The sequence below is a fragment of the Mixophyes fleayi genome, chromosome 1 (assembly GCF_038048845.1).
Source record: "Mixophyes fleayi isolate aMixFle1 chromosome 1, aMixFle1.hap1, whole genome shotgun sequence".
Lineage (NCBI taxonomy): Eukaryota > Metazoa > Chordata > Amphibia > Anura > Limnodynastidae > Mixophyes > Mixophyes fleayi.
The window spans coordinates 418,258,647-418,280,198 of record NC_134402.1 but is presented as its reverse complement, the minus strand read 5'-3'; the positions used below and the strand labels follow the sequence as shown (position 1 = coordinate 418,280,198).

General features: G+C 39.5%; 1 protein-coding gene across 4 annotated transcripts in view; it reads right to left on the bottom strand.

The window, feature by feature from the left end:
• The window catches only part of LOC142099587 (3',5'-cyclic-AMP phosphodiesterase 4D), a 548,136-nt gene that overhangs the window by 232,763 nt on the left and 293,821 nt on the right, over window positions 1-21,552 (bottom strand). The window contains exon 1 of one of the 4 annotated variants that reach the window (XM_075183191.1): window positions 4,877-5,521. The exons of the other annotated variants lie outside the window; for them this stretch is intronic. Within the exon in view, the coding sequence (XP_075039292.1) occupies window positions 4,877-4,941 (65 nt within the window). The 5' untranslated portion in view covers window positions 4,942-5,521. Of the gene's footprint in view, window positions 1-4,876; window positions 5,522-21,552 lie in introns of those variants that run through there. 4 annotated transcript variants of the gene reach the window in all.

Below are 21,552 nucleotides of genomic sequence, written 5' to 3'. Positions count from 1 at the left end.
TTAGGGAGGACACCCCAAAAACACTGAGGAGTGCTACAAATTATTGAGTAGATACTGCTGACAGATATGACTTTTGACAGCCAGAAATATTAATGCACAATTAGGGAGGACACCCCAAAAACACTGAGGAGTGCTACAAATTATTGAGTAGATACTGCTGACAGATATGACTTTTGACAGCCAGAAATATTAATGCACAATTAGGGAGGACACCCCAAAAACACTGAGGAGTGCTAAAAATTATTGAGTAGATACTGCTGACAGATATGACTTTTGACAGCCAGAAATATTAATGCACAATTAGGGAGGACACCCCAAAAACACTGAGGAGTGCTACAAATTATTGAGTAGATACTGCTGACAGATATGACTTTTGACAGCCAGAAATATTAATGCACAATTAGGGAGGACACCCCAAAAACACTGAGGAGTGCTAAAAATTATTGAGTAGATACTGCTGACAGATATGACTTTTGACAGCCAGAAATATTAATGCACAATTAGGGAGGACACCCCAAAAACACTGAGGAGTGCTAAAAATTATTGAGTAGATACTGCTGACAGATATGACTTTTGACAGCCAGAAATATTAATGCACAATTAGGGAGGACACCCCAAAAACACTGAGGAGTGCTACAAATTATTGAGTAGATACTGCTGACAGATATGACTTTTGACAGCCAGAAATATTAATGCACAATTAGGGAGGACACCCCAAAAACACTGAGGAGTGCTAAAAATTATTGAGTAGATACTGCTGACAGATATGACTTTTGACAGCCAGAAATATTAATGCACAATTAGGGAGGACACCCCAAAAACACTGAGGAGTGCTACAAATTATTGAGTAGATACTGCTGACAGATATGACTTTTGACAGCCAGAAATATTAATGCACAATTAGGGAGGACACCCCAAAAACACTGAGGAGTGCTACAAATTATTGAGTAGATACTGCTGACAGATATGACTTTTGACAGCCAGAAATATTAATGCACAATTAGGGAGGACACCCCAAAAACACTGAGGAGTGCTAAAAATTATTGAGTAGATACTGCTGACAGATATGACTTTTGACAGCCAGAAATATTAATGCACAATTAGGGAGGACACCCCAAAAACACTGAGGAGTGCTAAAAATTATTGAGTAGATACTGCTGACAGATATGACTTTTGACAGCCAGAAATATTAATGCACAATTAGGGAGGACACCCCAAAAACACTGAGGAGTGCTACAAATTATTGAGTAGATACTGCTGACAGATATGACTTTTGACAGCCAGAAATATTAATGCACAATTAGGGAGGACACCCCAAAAACACTGAGGAGTGCTAAAAATTATTGAGTAGATACTGCTGACAGATATGACTTTTGACAGCCAGAAATATTAATGCACAATTAGGGAGGACACCCCAAAAACACTGAGGAGTGCTAAAAATTATTGAGTAGATACTGCTGACAGATATGACTTTTGACAGCCAGAAATATTAATGCACAATTAGGGAGGACACCCCAAAAACACTGAGGAGTGCTACAAATTATTGAGTAGATACTGCTGACAGATATGACTTTTGACAGCCAGAAATATTAATGCACAATTAGGGAGGACACCCCAAAAACACTGAGGAGTGCTAAAAATTATTGAGTAGATACTGCTGACAGATATGACTTTTGACAGCCAGAAATATTAATGCACAATTAGGGAGGACACCCCAAAAACACTGAGGTGTGCTACAAATTATTTAGTAGATAATGCTGACAGATATGACTTTTGACAGCCAGAAATATTAATGCACAATTATGGGGGACACCCCAAAAGCGCTGGGGAGTGCCAAATATGAAGAAAAAATAATAAACCTCTATCCTCCTCTCTGCACTAGCGATTTTGGTTAGAGCAATTGCAAGAACAATATGGTATTCTCTGTCCCTGCTCTAATTAGCCTATGACTACACCCTGCTCTCTCCCTCTGTCAAATGGCGATGGATTGCTGTGGAGGCGTGTATTTATAAAGTTGAAGTATCGCGAGAACCGAGTCCCGAGATCCGACGACGTCACAATGACGTTCGGCCTCGATTTGGATTCGGAATGGGCGGGAGAGTACCGAGCTGCTCAGCTCGGTACTCGGATACCCAAAGTTCGGGTGGGTTCGGTTCTCGGAGAACCGGACCCGCCCATCTCTACTTATAAGCTGCATTCAGCCTCTGCAGGACATTTTATTCCACCTCTACTCACTTGCCAAAAAAACAACAACAAAGCTGACCTTTGGCTAGGCTTTAAAACATTTTATTGTCATGCAAAGGAGGGGAAGTATTTTCTGATAAGTGCTGATATCACCTAGGAAGTATTACTATTGTACATAATATTTTAAAAACTAACTTGTTCATCTATTTTTTTTGGTTTGGGATTGGACTATGCAACATTTATTTTTTCTGTGGAACAAACTCTTTATCCTTTTGAATTTCTGGTCTCTTCACTCTTTAATGAACTTGGGGTATATTTACAAAACTGCGGGTTTCAAAAAGTGAAGATGTTGCCTATAGCAACCAATCAGATTCTAGTTATCATTTATTTAGTACATTCTACAAAATGACAGCTAGAATCTGATTGGTTGCTATAGGCAACATCTCCACTTTTTCAAACCCGCAATGAAGTAAATATACCCCCTGGTGTTGCACTAGTTGTGACAGAGTACGGGAAGAGTCATGAAAAGTTCCCATTCTACCTAGACATCCCTACACAATTCCCATAAAAGTAAAAACATATTTACACGACTCTGCCACAAAAAAATAAATCCGTATCAGTCCTCTAAAAACAACATAAAAGTCACCAGAACAACATATAAATCAGATTCTAGCTGTCATTTTGTAGAATGTAGGTTTAATACATCTGCTATGAGCACTATAGGTATCAGAAGGGTGTGTTTTGCACATATGAGGCTGATCATACCTCCCAACGTCTGTCCCTTCGGCAGCAGGATGAGAGCGTGGACACGGCATGCTGGGGGTATGGACGGCCCCCGAGGACGTGCTTAGCTATTTTGAAGCACTAGGCTGCTCCGTTCTGTCTTCCCCTCCCACCCATACCCTTGCATTGCTGTGAGCGCCATGCCAAGCAGCAGTGGACAAAATCTCCCCCAATCTTACCACCGATCGTAATGACAGGACTAAGCGCACAAATCAGGACTGACCTGTCTAAATCAGGACGCATGGGAGGTGTGGGCCAATGCACTCTGGTGTGATCTGTATGCCCTGGGGTTAGCTGCTCAATGCATAGTTGCCTACTCTCCCGGAATGTCCAGGAGACTCCCAAATTTTTAGGAGTTCTCCCGGACTCCCGAGAGAGCAGGCAAAAATCCCGGATCCAGATTTCGGTGTTGTTGAAGATGGTGGGGGCGGGGCTAAATGCGTCATCGTGGTCCTGCCCCCTACTGCGATTGGCTAAAATTGCCAGTTATTGGCAGGGGCGGAGCCTAACGGTGCACCGCACATGGCCACGCCCCCCTCGACGGACTCCCTCCTGGAAAGCTGCCTGCAAAAGTAGGCAAGTATGGCTCAATGGTGTTTGCCAGAATACTGCACCAAGACCAAAACTGACCAAACCGTGTGCTCTGTGCGGATTTCACGAGTGTGATCAATAGGGCTGGTAATCTATCATGATGTGAATTGTGTCCTGAAGCCCATCCACCACAGTAATCACTGAGTGGCAGGGGCGTGATGAGGTGAACTGGATCATTAGGCTCTAGTCGTGATTACTGAGGTGGGTGGTATTGATGATGTCCTAGCCACACTCACTTTATGACACAAGTCGCCCAAAAATCCTAAAGACCAGGCAGTTTATAGAGTATATGGAGAAGGGGAACCGGGGATTGTTCTTTCAAAGAAATGTAATAAAAACAATTCAAGTTGCTGTTTTTTAAATAAGCGTCAACGTCAAATCTTTCCTATAACTCTCCTCAAAGATTTTCTTTGTTTATTTTGCAATTGTTTTAAACAAAGCGAAGACAATAATAAATCAAAGCAAACAATTTAAGAAAGCAAACACAAAACTATTGTATAAAATGTTTATACTAAAGCTACTGACCAAATGTTTTCCACCAGTGCAATAATGCAACAGTGGGAATGAAAACAAGACTAAGATGAATATTTTATTATCCACTGTATTCTAGAAAGTAAGAGTCGCTTCAGACATATTATGGAGAGACACAGTGAATTCTTGATTTGAAACAGAAGTAGAGTGTTACTGTCGGGGATCATGACAATGTGAAAAAAAAATAAGAGGTCTAGAAATGAATTAAATGGTTAAAAATCTGTAGACGTCTGTGGACTCTTACGCATATAAATTACTGCCATGAATATGACCATCTTTCTTTTGGTACACACAGCCAATGTACATATTTGCAATACTATTGTGTTGTTATGGGTTCAGCACGCAGAAAGATAAGGTTGCATTACCGACACGCAGTAATACTGTGCCCACATCCCTATGCAAAATATCTAGAAAATCATATGAAACATTATTCGGAAGTAATACAGTTTATACCAAGTCTGTTCTAAAGAAAAAAGAAAGTAGTGTCTGTTTAAAAAGTTTTCTAAGCAAACAAATATACATTAAATTACAAACATTTCCTCCCCTTGTGCAGAGCTTCTGGCTACAAATGAACGTATCGCTTGGGTTACAAATATCGTATTGTGTTTTCCTGTAACGTACACTACACTGCAGTGCTAAATCTTCTGGTAGCCAAAGGGTTAATGGATCAGTTTACCTAAACCTGACCCCGTGAATGAGACCCATGACAGAAATACCTAGTTAGGGCATCAATACAGAACAGCACAAGGTAGTCACAACAGTAGCAGGTATAGCATATATACCTTACCCGAGCCCATCAGTCGTCCTAAGGGAACTCGTGGAGCGAGATCTTGGCTTGAGCACAATACTCATTTTGATTTGGGAAATAAATCAGTGTGAAGACTAAAATGCACTCCTTGTACTAGGTATCCAGTAATCCATGGTCTGGTGTGAAGTCCTGGGAAGGCTCCTCAGTCCCAGCTGAGAGTGAAGGTTGTAGTGTGAGTTCTGAGTTCCATTCAGCACTGTGTTAGGAAGTGACAGAGCTTCTGTACCCTGTCTTAAATTTCCAGGGGAGGAACTGCAGTTTGAATGTATTCTCCATGTAGGTCACATGAAACCTCAGCTGCTGAGAGAGACTTCTGAGCTGTCTGTGCCTGCCTCGCTGTATCTCATAAGGTTATATGGAATAGTGAACTGCACTGGGGGAAGAATCATACTCAGGCTAAAAATCAACTAGGCATGCCAAGGAAATGTCACTCATTAGTAGAGCTCTGCCCATTCACAGAGTACCAGGAGATACAATGTGTTTCCTTTATCCACCTACAGTCACATGGTATCTACCTGTAAACAATTCTATATCCACCCACACTGTCCTGGGCACTAAACTCACACTGGGAGCCAAACCAGGGACTTATAATAAAAACTAATACACACTTCCATGTCTTGGGAGACAGCTGTGGCTACACAAAATAAAACAATGAAAAATGAAACATTAATATAAAATACATATACGCAATTGCAATTACAACACTAAAAAGGGCACTTAACCCCTTAATGAACAATGTTAATTCATACCTAAATTCAATGTTTAGTAGGTTTTCCATTTTTACCGGGTATCACATTAATAGTTTATATGTTGTTCTGGTGAATTTTATGTTGTTTTTAGAGGACTGATACAGATTTAATTTTTCGTGGCATAGTCGTGTAAATATGTTTTTACTTTTATGGGAATTGTGTAGGGATGTCTAGGTAGAATGGGAACGCACACTTTTTCATGACTCTTCCCGTACTCTGTCACAATAGTGCAACACCAGGGGCTATATTTACTTTGAAAAAGTGATGTTGCCTATAGCAACCAATCAGATTCTAGCTGTCATTTTGTAGAATGTACTAAATAAATGATAACTAGAATCTGATTGGTTGCTATAGGCAACATCTCCACTTTTTAAAGCCACATTTTAGTAAATATACCCCTAGGACATTACCCCGCACATTATTTGGCTATTCTCCCAAATATGCACACCCATCATTGGGAATACAGATCTACTCTGTAGAGGTCATTGAAGATTTAAAATACACTCTGCGCACAGTCAAGGGAGCCATTTTGTCGGCTCGACCAATATTTATGAGAATATAGCCCATAAGTTCACTCTGAATGATTTACTGAATTAAAGAGGTTTTACTGAAGCACAAAAACGCCTCAAATAGGGTCATTAATTCTTGTGACTCAGTAGCCTATTTTCTCATTAATATAAGTTCCACATACAAGATGGCTGCCTGCACTTTGTGTAGGTGATAGGTGCACTTTAAGAAAAAAAATCTAGTTAAAAAGCTATGTCATATGAAAAACATCTGAGCTTTGTTACTAGAAACAAAACCATTTTTATGTTCTATATTTGAGTTGTTATGATTAACATCGCTTTAGAAATGAGGATCACTGAAACAATACACTAAATGTCAACGTTAGGTACATTTTGTGCTAAAATATATTCTTTTATCAATTAAATAAACTTTTTAACATAAAAAGGGATTTTCAACCTTGAAAGGGGAAGATGGGTTTAGTCAACACTCAATCACAGACTACTCCCCCATTCTCTCTATGATATGTTGGCACTGTATAAAGACTAATAATATTGAGAACCTCTGCTGGAGACATGGTGTAACACTGTAGCATTGCTGTAGCGTTGATGAATTAGTGTTCTCCTTCTCATTTGCATACTGGAGCCACAGGCATTAGACAGGGACTTCCAGCCGGACTGACAGAAATGTACAACACGATCACAGAGAAAACAAGGTATTTCCATAGGATATTTTCTAGATGAACAGTGCGTATACACTGCACCAGTTGCCACCATACTGATCATGCTGCATGAGCGTAATCCCGCCCAGCTACATATGAAATAGGATGAAGGAGGCGCGGTTCTAAGGTAAACATGCTCCATCTGTAAGTCCTTTTTTATGTAGCAATATTTAAGAAAGCAAATGGAAATACATTTTGTGGATTACCTATGCAGGCATACGGTAACTAAGTGTTTCACCTGCTTTCCCGTTGTGCGTCCATTACACAATGTGTTTTGCTTGGGGGGGGGGGGGGGGTTTCCAGCCATCTGAAGGCGTCATTATGAAGTGCAGAAGTTTGCACCTCAGACTAAGTGAAGCTGTGCACCTAATTTTGGATAGCACTGAAAAATGGATATTTTATTCTGTTGCACACAACTATTTAAATGAGAAGTGGCACTTTTGTGGAGCTCCTTACCGTGTGGAGGGTTACACAGCCATCTCCACTCCACAAAATGACTACATTTTTGCACAAACATTGAGCTAGCGGAGATTGGACGTTATCCAGGCGCGGGCTGGGAGAGGCGTGGCCGGGGGGCACACAGGCGGCCGCATCACATGAAACGGGATGCGGCCGCGTCATTGATGACGCGGCCGCATCCCCTGTCATGTGATGCGGCCGCCTATGCGCTGTCGCGGCCGCATCTGATGTCATCAGATGCGGCCGCGGGGGAAAGTATTGTATTTTGCATCCGGGGGGCGGCCGACCAGCCTACCCCCGGCCCTAATAGCAACCTGACCGAGCGGCCCGGGGGGCCGCTGCCCCCCTGCCCCCCGGGCCAGCCCGCCCCTGACGTTATCCTATACTTGTAAAGGGATGTATCGCGAGCTTTACAGTTGCAACTCTAGGCGCTCTTTGCCTCATGTAAAACAAAGCTTCAAATACACAAAAGTGCCACGTAATAAGCATGTAATAAAGCTGTCCTCTACCTTTCATGACCACTTTAAGTCATAAATGAGGCTAAACCAAGCAGTATTTTAGGCACACTTGCTCACTCTCCCGAAATGTCCAGGAGACTCCCGAATTCTGGATAGGTCTCCTGTACTCCCGGGTGAGCAGACTATTCTCCTGCATTCTGCCCACTTCTTAGTAAAATGGGGAGGATGGAGTCTCCATGATGCGATTCGCGATTAATCGCGACATTTTGGCCCCAACTCTGCAGCAAAATTACACTTTTGTGTCATTGTGTCACAGAACCAAAATGGAGGAGGCATGCACCTATATGTGCACAGGGAGGAACAGTGTTGGAGCATTGAAAACTATGAAGCTGATGTATAGTTTGTTGCCCTTTGTGTCACACACATATCATTCCAACACAAAACACAGCAGTATTTCTACGGCAGGCATAGAAATACATAATGTGACACCCAAAAAGTCTTTAAGCTAAAAAGCGCTTATTAACACCAAGTGCAAATATTAAACAAAAGTATACTTAAATTTTTCCAATAGGCAGCTCCCCAGTCATTCAACACCTGTCTGCAAGTGTCAAGCCTAATAGATGAGATACAAAAAGACAGTGGGCGCCAAACATAGTGTATTAAAAGTGATATATGACACTCTCCACAGATATGTAGTGCTCGTACCGAATAATCAGTAAATCTGGGCCAAGATTAGCAGTCACTCTGATGGTACCGGATAAGATAGAAATCCTCTCAGCGAGCCCTTTATTCAGATGGTACATCCAGTCTGCAGACTCAAAAAAATGGCCACAATAGTGTAATAACGTAAGATCAAATCAGAGCAATCATTTATTTGGCAGCAAGTTGGCTCTGCAACACAGTAAAACAAATGCCCGTACATAAAAAAAGGTAAAAACACGCTTATCTGTCCTCTAGCACATGCGCAGATGAAAGGAGTACCAGCCGGCACCGTCCCATACACATCCCACAATGGTCACAGGATACAGACAAGAAACAGCTCTGCGACGCGTTTCGTCTTATACAAAGACTTTTTCAAGGAGTAGTGAATACAAGCCATTGTGGACTCTTATATACTTAGTTGTCTTCATATCCAACCAATCAAAATGCGATTCCGGAAGTATGGGTGGAAACCATCTCAATCCCGATACCTCACATCCGGTTTGGTCATTTCCGGTATAGCGATCCTCACAAAAAGCAAAAAACAATCCCAATCGAATAATACCATTACATATAGAGCTATTATATCTCAATCCCGATACCTCACATCCGGTTTAATCATTTCCGGTATAGCGATCCCCACAAAAAACATTCTCAGTCAAATAATATTATTATATGTAGAGCTATTATTACATATAGAACTATTTAAGTACTAGAAGTCCTATGAACATAATATATATCTCTAAATCCTCTTAATATATAACACATTTAACAGTATGGGCAAAAATATCTCAAGCCCAATATGTCATATCCTATTAGATCACTTCCGGTATTGCGAATAAAATACCATACCAATAGTCCAAAATAGGACCTATATACATAGAGAAATACATTAACATAATTAATATTAGAGCCATCATTAAAAATGCCATCTAATACATGAACAATATTCCATACAGTGGTACAGTGATACATACAATATCAAGTACATATAATCAGCCCAAAAAATATGGGTTCCATATGACAGATCTAACTAATACAAATCCAATCTAGCTATATAAATCACTGTTCAATATTAGTAAAAAGTATTAGTATAAAAGACATCACACCAATATAGTACCAGATGACGATAATCCTAAAAGAGAGAAAAGGGTTACCAACTAATACATACTATACAAGATTACACAAGAAAAGAGGCCATTTCAAATGCCTCATTAAGGCCTGTCGGTGCCAAAGTATCTAATTTATATAGCCAATACATCTCTCTACACGTAAGTTTCTTCCCCAAATCTCCACCACGTGTACCCAACACTACATGCTCAATCCCTTTAAATTTAAGACCACTAGGATCAGCATTCTGACAGGTCAAAAAATGTCTGGAAACTGTATGTTGATCTGATTTATTCTTGATTGCCCTCACATGTTCTTGAAGCCGTAGTTTAAGAGCTCTCTTAGTCTTGCCAATGTACATCTTACCACAAGGGCATTCTAATAAATAGATGACAGATGTTGTGAGACAATTAATTCGATCATTGATTTTATATTCTTTTTGATGTGATGAGTCAAAAAAGACCTTATTCAGAGGAGAAAGATACCTACACATATTACAGCTGTTACATTTAAATGCACCTTTCCCTAAATTATTAAGAAATGTAGTCTTAGTATCTTTCACCTCTTTAAGTAGGCTAGGTGCTAACAGGGACTTCAGATTCCTAGTTTTCTTAAAAACAATATCTGGTTTAGATGAAACTACCGAACCCAAAATAGGGTCCATACAAATTAAATTCCAATGTTTCTTCAAAACAGACTTAATTCTCTTCTCATCTTTACTATATTCAGTAATAAAGGGAACAAAAACCTGTCGTCCCTCCTGATTTTTGTTCTTATATACCAACATATCTTTCCTATCCACACCATTTGTTTTAACTAATGCCTCAGAAATAATTGGACCATTTCTTAATAATTTAGGGAAAGGTGCATTTAAATGTAACAGCTGTAATATGTGTAGGTATCTTTCTCCTCTGAATAAGGTCTTTTTTGACTCATCACATCAAAAAGAATATAAAATCAATGATCGAATTAATTGTCTCACAACATCTGTCATCTATTTATTAGAATGCCCTTGTGGTAAGATGTACATTGGCAAGACTAAGAGAGCTCTTAAACTACGGCTTCAAGAACATGTGAGGGCAATCAAGAATAAATCAGATCAACATACAGTTTCCAGACATTTTTTGACCTGTCAGAATGCTGATCCTAGTGGTCTTAAATTTAAAGGGATTGAGCATGTAGTGTTGGGTACACTTGGTGGAGATTTGGGGAAGAAACTTACGTGTAGAGAGATGTATTGGCTATATAAATTAGATACTTTGGCACCGACAGGCCTTAATGAGGCATTTGAAATGGCCTCTTTTCTTGTGTAATCTTGTATAGTATGTATTAGTTGGTAACCCTTTTCTCTCTTTTAGGATTATCGTCATCTGGTACTATATTGGTGTGATGTCTTTTATACTAATACTTTTTACTAATATTGAACAGTGATTTATATAGCTAGATTGGATTTGTATTAGTTAGATCTGTCATATGGAACCTATATTTTTTGGGCTGATTATATGTACTTGATATTGTATGTATCACTGTACCACTGTATGGAATATTGTTCATGTATTAGATGGCATTTTTAATGATGGCTCTAATATTAATTATGTTAATGTATTTCTCTATGTATATAGGTCCTATTTTGGACTATTGGTATGGTATTTTATTCGCAATACCGGAAGTGATCTAATAGGATATGACATATTGGGCGTGAGATATTTTTGCCCATACTGTTAAATGTGTTATATATTAAGAGGATTTAGAGATATATATTATGTTCATAGGACTTCTAGTACTTAAATAGTTCTATATGTAATAATAGCTCTACATATAATAATATTATTTGACTGAGAATGTTTTTTGTGGGGATCGCTATACCGGAAATGATTAAACCGGATGTGAGGTATCGGGATTGAGATATAATAGCTCTATATGTAATGGTATTATTCGATTGGGATTGTTTTTTGCTTTTTGTGAGGATCGCTATACCGGAAATGACCAAACCGGATGTGAGGTATCGGGATTGAGATGGTTTCCACCCATACTTCCGGAATCGCATTTTGATTGGTTGGATATGAAGACAACTAAGTATATAAGAGTCCACAATGGCTTGTATTCACTACTCCTTGAAAAAGTCTTTGTATAAGAAGAAACGCGTCGGAGAGCTGTTTCTTGTCTGTATCCTGTGACCATTGTGGGATGTGTATGGGACGGTGCCGGCTGGTACTCCTTTCATCTGCGCATGTGCTAGAGGACAGATAAGCGTGTTTTTACCTTTTTTTATGTACGGGCATTTGTTTTACTGTGTTGCAGAGCCAACTTGCTGCCAAATAAATGATTGCTCTGATTTGATCTTACGTTATTACACTATTGTGGCCATTTTTTTGAGTCTGCAGACTGGATGTACCATCTGAATAAAGGGCTCGCTGAGAGGATTTCTATCTTATCCGGTACCATCAGAGTGACTGCTAATCTTGGCCCAGATTTACTGATTATTCGGTACGAGCACTACATATCTGTGGAGAGTGTCATATATCACTTTTAATACACTATGTTTGGCGCCCCCTGTCTTTTTGTATCTCATAGAAATACATAATATTAGCATCAATAGCATAGTAACGCGGCCCGACAGTGTAAGTAATAATTGCAAAGATCAGATTAACCTATTTGGAGTCATAAACAAGAGAGAATATTGTCTTGGCAGTGTTATTAAGAAACATGAGAGTCGCATTTTCAGCATAAAATGTAGTTATATAAAAAAACACCCAAAAACACATTGTGCACCTTTGGAAATGTAGTCTGAATGGTAATGACGAATAAGAAATCTAAATAGACAGATGTAAGTTGTCATAATATAGCTGCGATGCTCATGAATGTAGTAATGTCAGTTGGAGAGGTCAATACGAAAACAGCCAGAAGCGGCTATCATCACCATCATCATGTGTCTTTACATCAGGCCTCTAGTACCCAGAAAAGATATGCCTGCTGAGAAGCATTTCCGGGGATACATTCATATCTTAATAGGTCACATCACCAAAGAACGTGATACAAGCACATGAATATGCCCTTACTGTACTCAGTTTATTCCACCCCCCCAGGCATAAGATGCCCTTAATTCTTGGTGCACATGTGCAGTACGGAAATGCGTATATTTACGCCCCTTTAAATGAATGTACATCCAATTCTAAATGAGGCCCTAAGTGAGGGGGCATTGGAAATGTTAGATGTATTTTTATCTTATCCCTTCTGCAAGCTATAAGTGGGGATTTGTGTCTGCCCACTCTTTACCTGTGATGTCGCACTCTGCCCTAATGATGTCACACATATTCCTGGCCTTTAGGCCACACCCTCAATCTATGTTATTTTGAGAGGATTATCACACTTCGATTAGGCTGAAAGAAATGCTCAGCAGGAGATAAAGGGAATCATAGGAAAAAAGCAAACAATGGAACTACAGTGAATGAATAGTTTAGCAAACAGCACCATCAACTACACCATCATAGAAAGTAAAGTCCCACCTAATTGTTCAATTGAACAATACAAAAATAAAATAAAACACCTAGTGTTAGAGTCCACTCACTTTATAATATAAGGCTGAACTGTATATATTCATAAGAACAGTGATAGGAACCAGAAATATAAAACTAATGTATACATGTGGATATAAATAACATAGAAAGAAACCACATGTATGATTAAGTGAATGTTAAATCACAATTCTTAATACTTCAGCTTTAGGTCTGTAATTCATTCTGAGAATTGGATATAAAACACTTTTACTGTGGATTGTTTGGGACTGTATATTCTATAGCTGACAGGTCATGATCTGTTTCTTATACCACTTTCATACTGCCGCCCCGGCAATATCCCGGGTTGTTAACCCGGGATATTGCCGGGGCACAGGGCAGTATAGATAAGAAGATTCCCGGGTCGGGCGGGTTCATACTGCACCTGCCCGACCCGGGTTTTAGAAAAAAAAAAGTGTAAAAAAAATGTTTTAATTAAAAAAAAATACATAACAAATGTTTACTTAACTTATTTTCAGCCAGCGGTGTCTATTTCATTAGAAATGACGTCATTTTAGTACCCAGAGGTCCCCCTGACAGCCGGCAACGCACCGGAGACACCGCTGGCTGAAAATAAGTTAAGTAAACATTTGTTATGTATTTTTTATTAGTTAAAATCATTTTTTTTTACTTTGCAATTTTTTTTTTTTACAGTATGAATGGTGAGACCCGGGAATTACACGGGTTGCACCATTCATACTGCAGGCGAGCGGGGTCCAACCCGGGAATTACCCCTCGCAAAATCCCGGGTCTAAGTCCCGGGATTTTAGACCCGGGATTTTGTGGTTGGACTATTCATACTGCACCAAGACCCGGGTTTTTCAGCGTGCCTCTGCAAAAACCCGGGTTTTTGGTGCAGTATGAATGGGGTTTTAGAGTGCTGTCTTGTTGGCAGTATTGACTGTGCTATTATTTGCAGTAAAATTGGTCTCATGGGTTAAAAATATAGAAATACACCACATTACATACAATACAAAGCTCTACCAACACAGTTTTATGAGAGGAATATATTTGACCCTGAGTTTATTGAGAAGGACGGTTTTGGAGATATCTCCTGCATTAGTCAAAGTACCGCAAAAAACGGCAGACCCCATAATACTCAATGGGGACTGTGGTCTGGGCAATTTTATCCATTGAATCCTATGAGGAGAGCATCTTCGGATCCCTCTTCGGCAGAGTTGCTGTTCTCCCCTGTTTTTCGCAAGTGGTAACTGCACATGCAGTAAATACTCCGGGTCAGAATCGGGAGTCTACAATACAAAAAAGTCTTTGCCGGGACAGCCTTCGTTAGGATGAGCTGTCCTGACATGACGTCATTTGTAAATTGATCTGTCATTGTTGTGATGATACTTTACAGGGCAAAAAGCCGATGATGATTATTAAATAGGCCATTTAGCCTTTAACAAATAAAAAGAAAATCAGGCTGGTGATATAACTTTTAAATAGTGTCTATGCAATCTGCTGCTTTCAGTCCAAAAGCTTGTGGATCCCTGTGTGAATATATACACAAAGAGAAAACAAATGAAAGCTCTGATCTGCAAATATTATTATTAGAATAGCGTACTAGCGCTGTTTAGCGGTTTAGATTCTGTTCTTTTGGATGCACAATCTACTCACACAGCTACAACTGCTTTGGCTGCCATTGAATAGATGTTTATTAAGCTTTCTGGATAATTACTTTGAGTCCTCTATACAGATATTGCTGAAAGGGAGTAGCACTGCGGGTCTCAATAGCGGTATATGCCTGATACAATACAGGTGAATGGCTCCTACAGCTAAGTATATATGACTACTTTTATATAGTTCAAAATTGGGAAGCTCATTGATGTACTATCTTTGGAAGTCTATGGGGTATAATTACTAAGCTGCGGGTTTGAACAAGTGGAGATGTTGCCTATAGCAACCAATCAGATTCTAGCTGTCATTTTGTAGAGTGCACTAAATAAATGATAGCTGGAATCTGATTGGCTGTTATAGGCAACATCTCCACTTTTTCAAACTCGCAGTTTAGTAAATCTAGCCCTATATCTTCTTTGATTGATTTGATTTATGGGGACATGATTTATCCGGAGTAACTTATTGGTGCGCCTGATAAACAATTACTTGAATAATCAATTTGTGAATAATGAATATCGATTTATTCCAGTTTTAAATTCATGGCTATTTTTTTATTTGATGTATATGCTCGTTGTTAATTCATGTTTTCTAGGGTGTCAGTTTAAAATAGGGATTTCATTTGTTTTTCATATATAGTTCGATTGAAATCTAATATTAATATTTGCAGATCGTCGCTTTCATTTCTTTTCCTATTTTTCGCTTAGCCTTTATCACCACCTTGGAAACAACTTTGTAACTACCATAGGTGCTAACATTCCAAAATAAAGTCTAAGGACACTTGTTGTTGCTGAACAGGTGAAGTTATTCTTGTTACACACATGTACTGCATACTTGCCTACTTTTAGGCACTGAAGTCCGGGAGATCCCGGACAGGGGGGCGTGACTAGAGGGCAGGAGGGGGCGGGGCACGGTCAATCGCGTCATTTTGGCCCCATCCCCCGTGTCGAACATGATGTTTTGATACGGGGCCAAAATGACGCGATTCACCACAAATCTCATTATTTTGGCCAGGTATTTGCCGGATGCGGGAGAATTGCCTGCTCTCCCGGGAGTCTGGGAGACCGAACCGGATTTCGGGAGTCTCCTGGACATTCCGGGAGAGTTGGCAAGTATGATGTACCATCTCGGTGGACCATAGATATTTACAATCCACATCATGACGTGCTTAATAAAAACTTATTTATAATGTATTGTTGAGGATTTAGATTTTAGACTCCTTAAGAAATATAACATTATAAAGCCTATAGAATAATAATAGACTGTGAGATTGACATCTTATTTGCAGGATTGGAGAAATAGTACTGTGCGGTTGATCAATATTGAAAAATAGCTTCATTTACAGGAACAATAATTTTTACCAACAAAGCTCTAAAACCTATATAAGTTTGTAAATGAAGTGTATGGCTCTAACTTTGCCCTTTTGTTAATGTAAGCAACATGGATCCACATCAGTCATTTATATTATGGGATGTTCCGGGCGGATATAATGGGCCTGAGTCATTAAGGCAAAAAATGGGTAAATGTTCTCTGGGACAAACCATGTTACAATTCAAGGGGTGCAAAGTAGTTTATTATTTTTTGCATAAGTTAAATAATGACTGTTTTTTCATCTAGCACACCAATACTTAATAGCTTTATTACTACACTGAAATGTAAAGTTGATCTAGGACATGCCCTATCCCAACTATAAATCTGTCCCCACATTTTAAATTTACCTCCCCCTCAAATGCAACATGGTTTTGCCCAGGTGCAAATGTTACTCCTTTTTTATGCTTTGCTCTCCTTAATGACTCAGGCCCAATGTGTCTACCTGTCTAAGTGAACAGACTGCCCCGACTTGGTCACTGTTTGGCTTAATGTTATATGAATTTGCACCACCACAAACTTACTGTACAAAGGCTTTGTGGCTCACGTCTCAGCGTTGTCACTAGTTCCTTATGAAGTACATTGTCACAGATACCGCCTCAGCCCACAAACTGGCTGCTCCATCGTCTGTACTTTAGTATATGTAATGTGACACTGTTAATATATATATGTATACTCTTACTGTAATATAAATTGTAATCTGATGCTGCAAATCTATGTTGTTGCTCGATTTTCCCATTAAATGTGGTAAATTGCTTTACTTGTTAATTATCATGTTCCAGCCCCAAGTCAGTTTCATTATTAGAGGTGCTAAATTACAATGCAACGCCTCCTAATCTTCCATGAAATTAATTTGCACCTGTGTGGTTTCTACATGACGTGTAAAAGGTTTATTGAGCAGTATGGTTGTTAGGTTATCTCATTACTACTCTTAAGGTGTGGAGACTATTTTATTAAATGAAATATAACATGTTTTTATTGTTGATCTGTAAATAATTCATTAAAATATTCCAATTCTAGATAGTAGTGAATAAAGAGTAAGGCAAGGCTAGGGGCTCCACGTAACTAGGCAAATATGGAGGACAGAGAGGCGCAAGTAAGGTGTGGGCGGGGCCAAAGGAGGAGTCAGGCCGCTTGTTGTGTTCCTCCCTCCCTTCCTGCACTGATATCCTCTGTCACCTGAGATGGAGGACGGCAACTCAATATTACAGTCTCGATTTGAACGTCCCATTGGTGGGAATTTATGGAAGTATTGCCTGTTCACTACTGCACTGCATGGCAGGTGCCATGTGCACTGGTGCACATGACAATGAAGGTTTTGGAGAGGAGGAGCGAAGGAGCAGCCTAGCGCTTCAAAAGCACTAGGTACGCCTCCGGGGTGTGGCCATGCCCCCATTGTGCCATAGCCACACCCCCTGTCCCGTGGCCGCCTACCCAAATGTTGGGAGGTATGCACATGGAACCGCTCTGCGGCAAAAACACAACACTGTGGCTGCATCTATATTACTACATAGAACTCTAAGGGGTATATTTACTACACTGCGGGTTTGAAAAAGTGGAGATGTTGCCTATAGCAACCAATCAGATTCTAGCTGTCATTTATTTAGTCCATTCTACAAAATGACAGCTAGAATCTGATTGGTTGCTATAGGCAACATCGACACTTTTTCAAGCCCACAGTTTAGTAAATATACCCCTAAGTCTTCTGTTTCATGTAGCAAGTTGTAAGGAGCAGAAAAATGAAGGGAATCTATTCAGAATAATCACTGGTATCCTTATGCTGGGCACACACAGAGATCCTGCCCCTTTGCCCAGGGGACACCTTGTATACTTGTATTTATTTTTTTTTATCTTGCTTGATTTCTCCCAGAACTACATTTTTAGTTTGGGGTGCACCAATCTGGTCACTAGTCAAGGATCAGGATCTGCGTGTAAATTGGCTACACAGGTGGATGATTATATTGGACAAGATCCAGCTATTTGGTACTTGGGCCAAGCACCGGTCACTTCCACCATCACTGATAGTATCATCAGAACACATGACTGCACAAACAGGATGATAATGAACATCTTCCCCATTTATCAATAAAATCCTATATTACACATCTCTAAGTATGTAGTAATTTATTACAAAGTATTAGAGAATTTCTAGCTGGGACAATTGGGTGATGCAAGAAAATAATATTCTTAATTTATGCTACTGCTCATGTTATGACAAGATGGGGTCAATGGGAATTTTTCAACATAAAAAGTACAAGTCGTTCCACTAGGAAAATGATATAAAGCAGTTACTGAGCTCATTACAAGTTGCATGATCAGTTAGGTTATACCAGTCATAGTAGTTGTGTGGTTCCATCACTGTATGTTTAATGACTATTCTGTTCCAGCATCACTAAAACAATATAAATTGTACAGGTTCAGTGTTATATCTCTCGATTTGCTAGACATATAGGTGCATAGTGCGTATAGAAAGAATTGTGGTCTTCCAGTCAATCAGTGCTGGGGTACTTATTCCCCAAATAAGTGCAGGTGGACCCTTTTCATGAGCAATACCATCTAGTGCCCCATTAACAATTACCCTAGTACGCAAAGTGGAGGATAAGAATGGGAGATATCAAATCATATGGTAAATTAGGATCAGCTAGTTACAATTGCCTCAGTATATGTTCGTAATGCTGGGCAAGTCCCCTGCTTTAAGAAACTTTGTGCAGAAATCCAGAAAATCAGATCAGTTCATGTAATGCTGCTTTAATGTAGCCCCTGATCCAAAACTCGATTAATCTGGACCCCTGAATTTGATCTATATGATGACTGATCCAAACATCCTAATATCAGATTATCCATTCTTCTCTGTCAAATGCATTCTGTTTTAATAGCAAACAACTGATTTAGGCAGACCACTCTATATCTTAAGTACCACTCTATATCTTATGTATTTCACTATACAACTGTATTAACAATGTTTTATAATTACACATGAAAAAACTTATCAAAACAATATAATGATTCCACCAAAATTCCAATTAATTTTGGCATATAGTGCACAGACTAAGTTTTGTTAGTTGTGAGGATACAAATATATTACTATAGAGTTCAATTCTAGTTTAACACACACAAAGCCAGGGTGAGCATAAACAACCCCCTTACAGGAAACACCTTTATAAAGTGCTAATATCCTTTTTACCTCTAAAAATAAAAAAAATTCTCATTATTATCAAACTTTTTCTGTGGAAACAACAGTACTTGGGAATTATACAGGCTAAACACAAACATAAGAGGAAAAAGTCAAAGGAAAGAGGAGATAGCAAGGCCAGAATTATTACCTAGTGGTGGGCAGTCTCCCAGGGGGTAGGTGTCTGGGATATACCAAATGTAGTCCATGAAAGCTCAAACTCAAGGTTTTATTAAACAGTTTATGGCAAATGACTTCCTGGTGGCTGAAAAAGGGCCGATCTATCAGAAAAAGTAGAATGTTTCCAAGGCATGTGGCAATGTTTCTAATTTTTTGACAGCACAAGCTCTGAAAACCAAACCTATTAGAAAAGTGGCTGCTTGGGCAGCCATCAAACAGGACTGTGAAGAGTCTTTACAGGATCACCGTATATCAAAGAGTGCCATCCTCAGGACATACCTAAAACAAGCTGGGTAAGTGGATTGAGGGAACATTATAAACAACTGTGCTGTGATGTATTACCAATGGAATAAGGTTTCAAAGGCATTTTTATTATTTTATTATTGCACAGCTAGAGGTCCTGACCATCTCCGTCTAGTCCCTCCACCAAGTATCATGTATTAACGAGAGTGGTTCATATATTGGAGCCTAAAAGCGGTGTTTGCCTCAGAGAGAACATCTAGAGGAGGGTTGTGACGTAGGATTGTCCGGTTGAGGATCAGCATAAAAATTTAATACACAAACAGATGCTGTTGGCCTGTGAAGTATGAGTGACAGTGTCAAGATATCAGAAATGCTGTTTGTGAGGAAAGGCATAATTAATAGTGAAACAGGAAAAGGGGGTAAAGAACCATTCAGATCACAACCAATTACAGCAATAATACCTGCCCTGATCTGAGGTAATTATGGACTTGCCTCACTTTACTAAAATATTTTAGTATTTAATGGGCAAGTTGGGCTATGAATAATTGAATTATTAGCCTGCCTTCCTTTGGACCAGCTGAGTACTGGGTATACTGGGGATGAAGGGTTCAGTTTGGATGTATGTTTTGTTTTCAACCTAAACAACTATGCTGTATGTCCAAATACATATGAAATCCTAAAAGGAGTGCTGGAAATCACTGACGATTTTTGCAACAGAAACAGAAAGTAAAATAAACTGTGACAAACCCATAGGAGAAGAGCTCAGACTGGTCATTAAATTTGCCCGGGTTCTCTGGTGGCCTCCGTTCTAAGTGCCCCATGTGGACAATATGGAAGTTTAGTTTACTACAAAGAGTCACAGACACCTCCATGTTGTATGAGGGCGTATAACATCTGGGTCAGAAATACAACATAATTTAACAATAATGCAATTAGGATGCACACTATTAACGACAAATACATAATGTGGCTTCAGCTCAATAAATCTTGTTGAATGTTACTCTGTTCTTACAATAGGAAATGATCTTTGTTACTTATTACTTATTATTTACAAGCGATTAATGGTCCCGAACAGCTACAGTTTCCAAAGGGGTCCTTCAAACTCTAGTTCCATAATGCTTATTTTTAAATGTAAAGAAAAGAGGGGTTATCTTTAACTGTTTCACACCCACCAGCCGTAAGAATGTATGGTGGAATGGGCCATACAATGTGGTGCCATTTATAACTGCGCTGCAACAACCTCCAGTAAGCCTGGGGTGGTGGTGGTGGTTGGGGCGGTGGAGGGTTTTGGGATTAGACTTGGCTCAGCAGCCTGTTAGGAACATTTTCAGGGAAAAAAGTTTGCAGGTAGCCCAGCCAGCTCCTGCCCAGAGCCCAGCCCCCCACTGTCAATGACAGTGGTGGGACCAGACTGGTTCAAGGTCCAACGATCATCGATGTAATGCCAGACTTGTACAGCAAGGTAGAAAGATCCTGTTAGATAGATGGGTGTGTGTAATAGATCCATGCAATATTAATCTAATATTAACTGTTGTAAAAGTCACTAGTAGATCCATCCAACTAGCCAATAAAAATGTTGCAATTTTCTGGGTTTGCGCTTAACGCTTAAACGTAAATTTCAGAATAATTCAGGATTTTTCATTATTTAATACCCATAAAATTGTCCAAGATACTACTAAGAGCCTTATCTGAAAAAAAAAGCTAAATTTGCTCACTTTATATATAGAAATAAATTCCTGGTGCACCTAACATACGTAAATTGTTCCTGTGGATGAGGTGCAAACTACCTCCGGTCATGAAGGGATTAATCACTGCTATAACGTG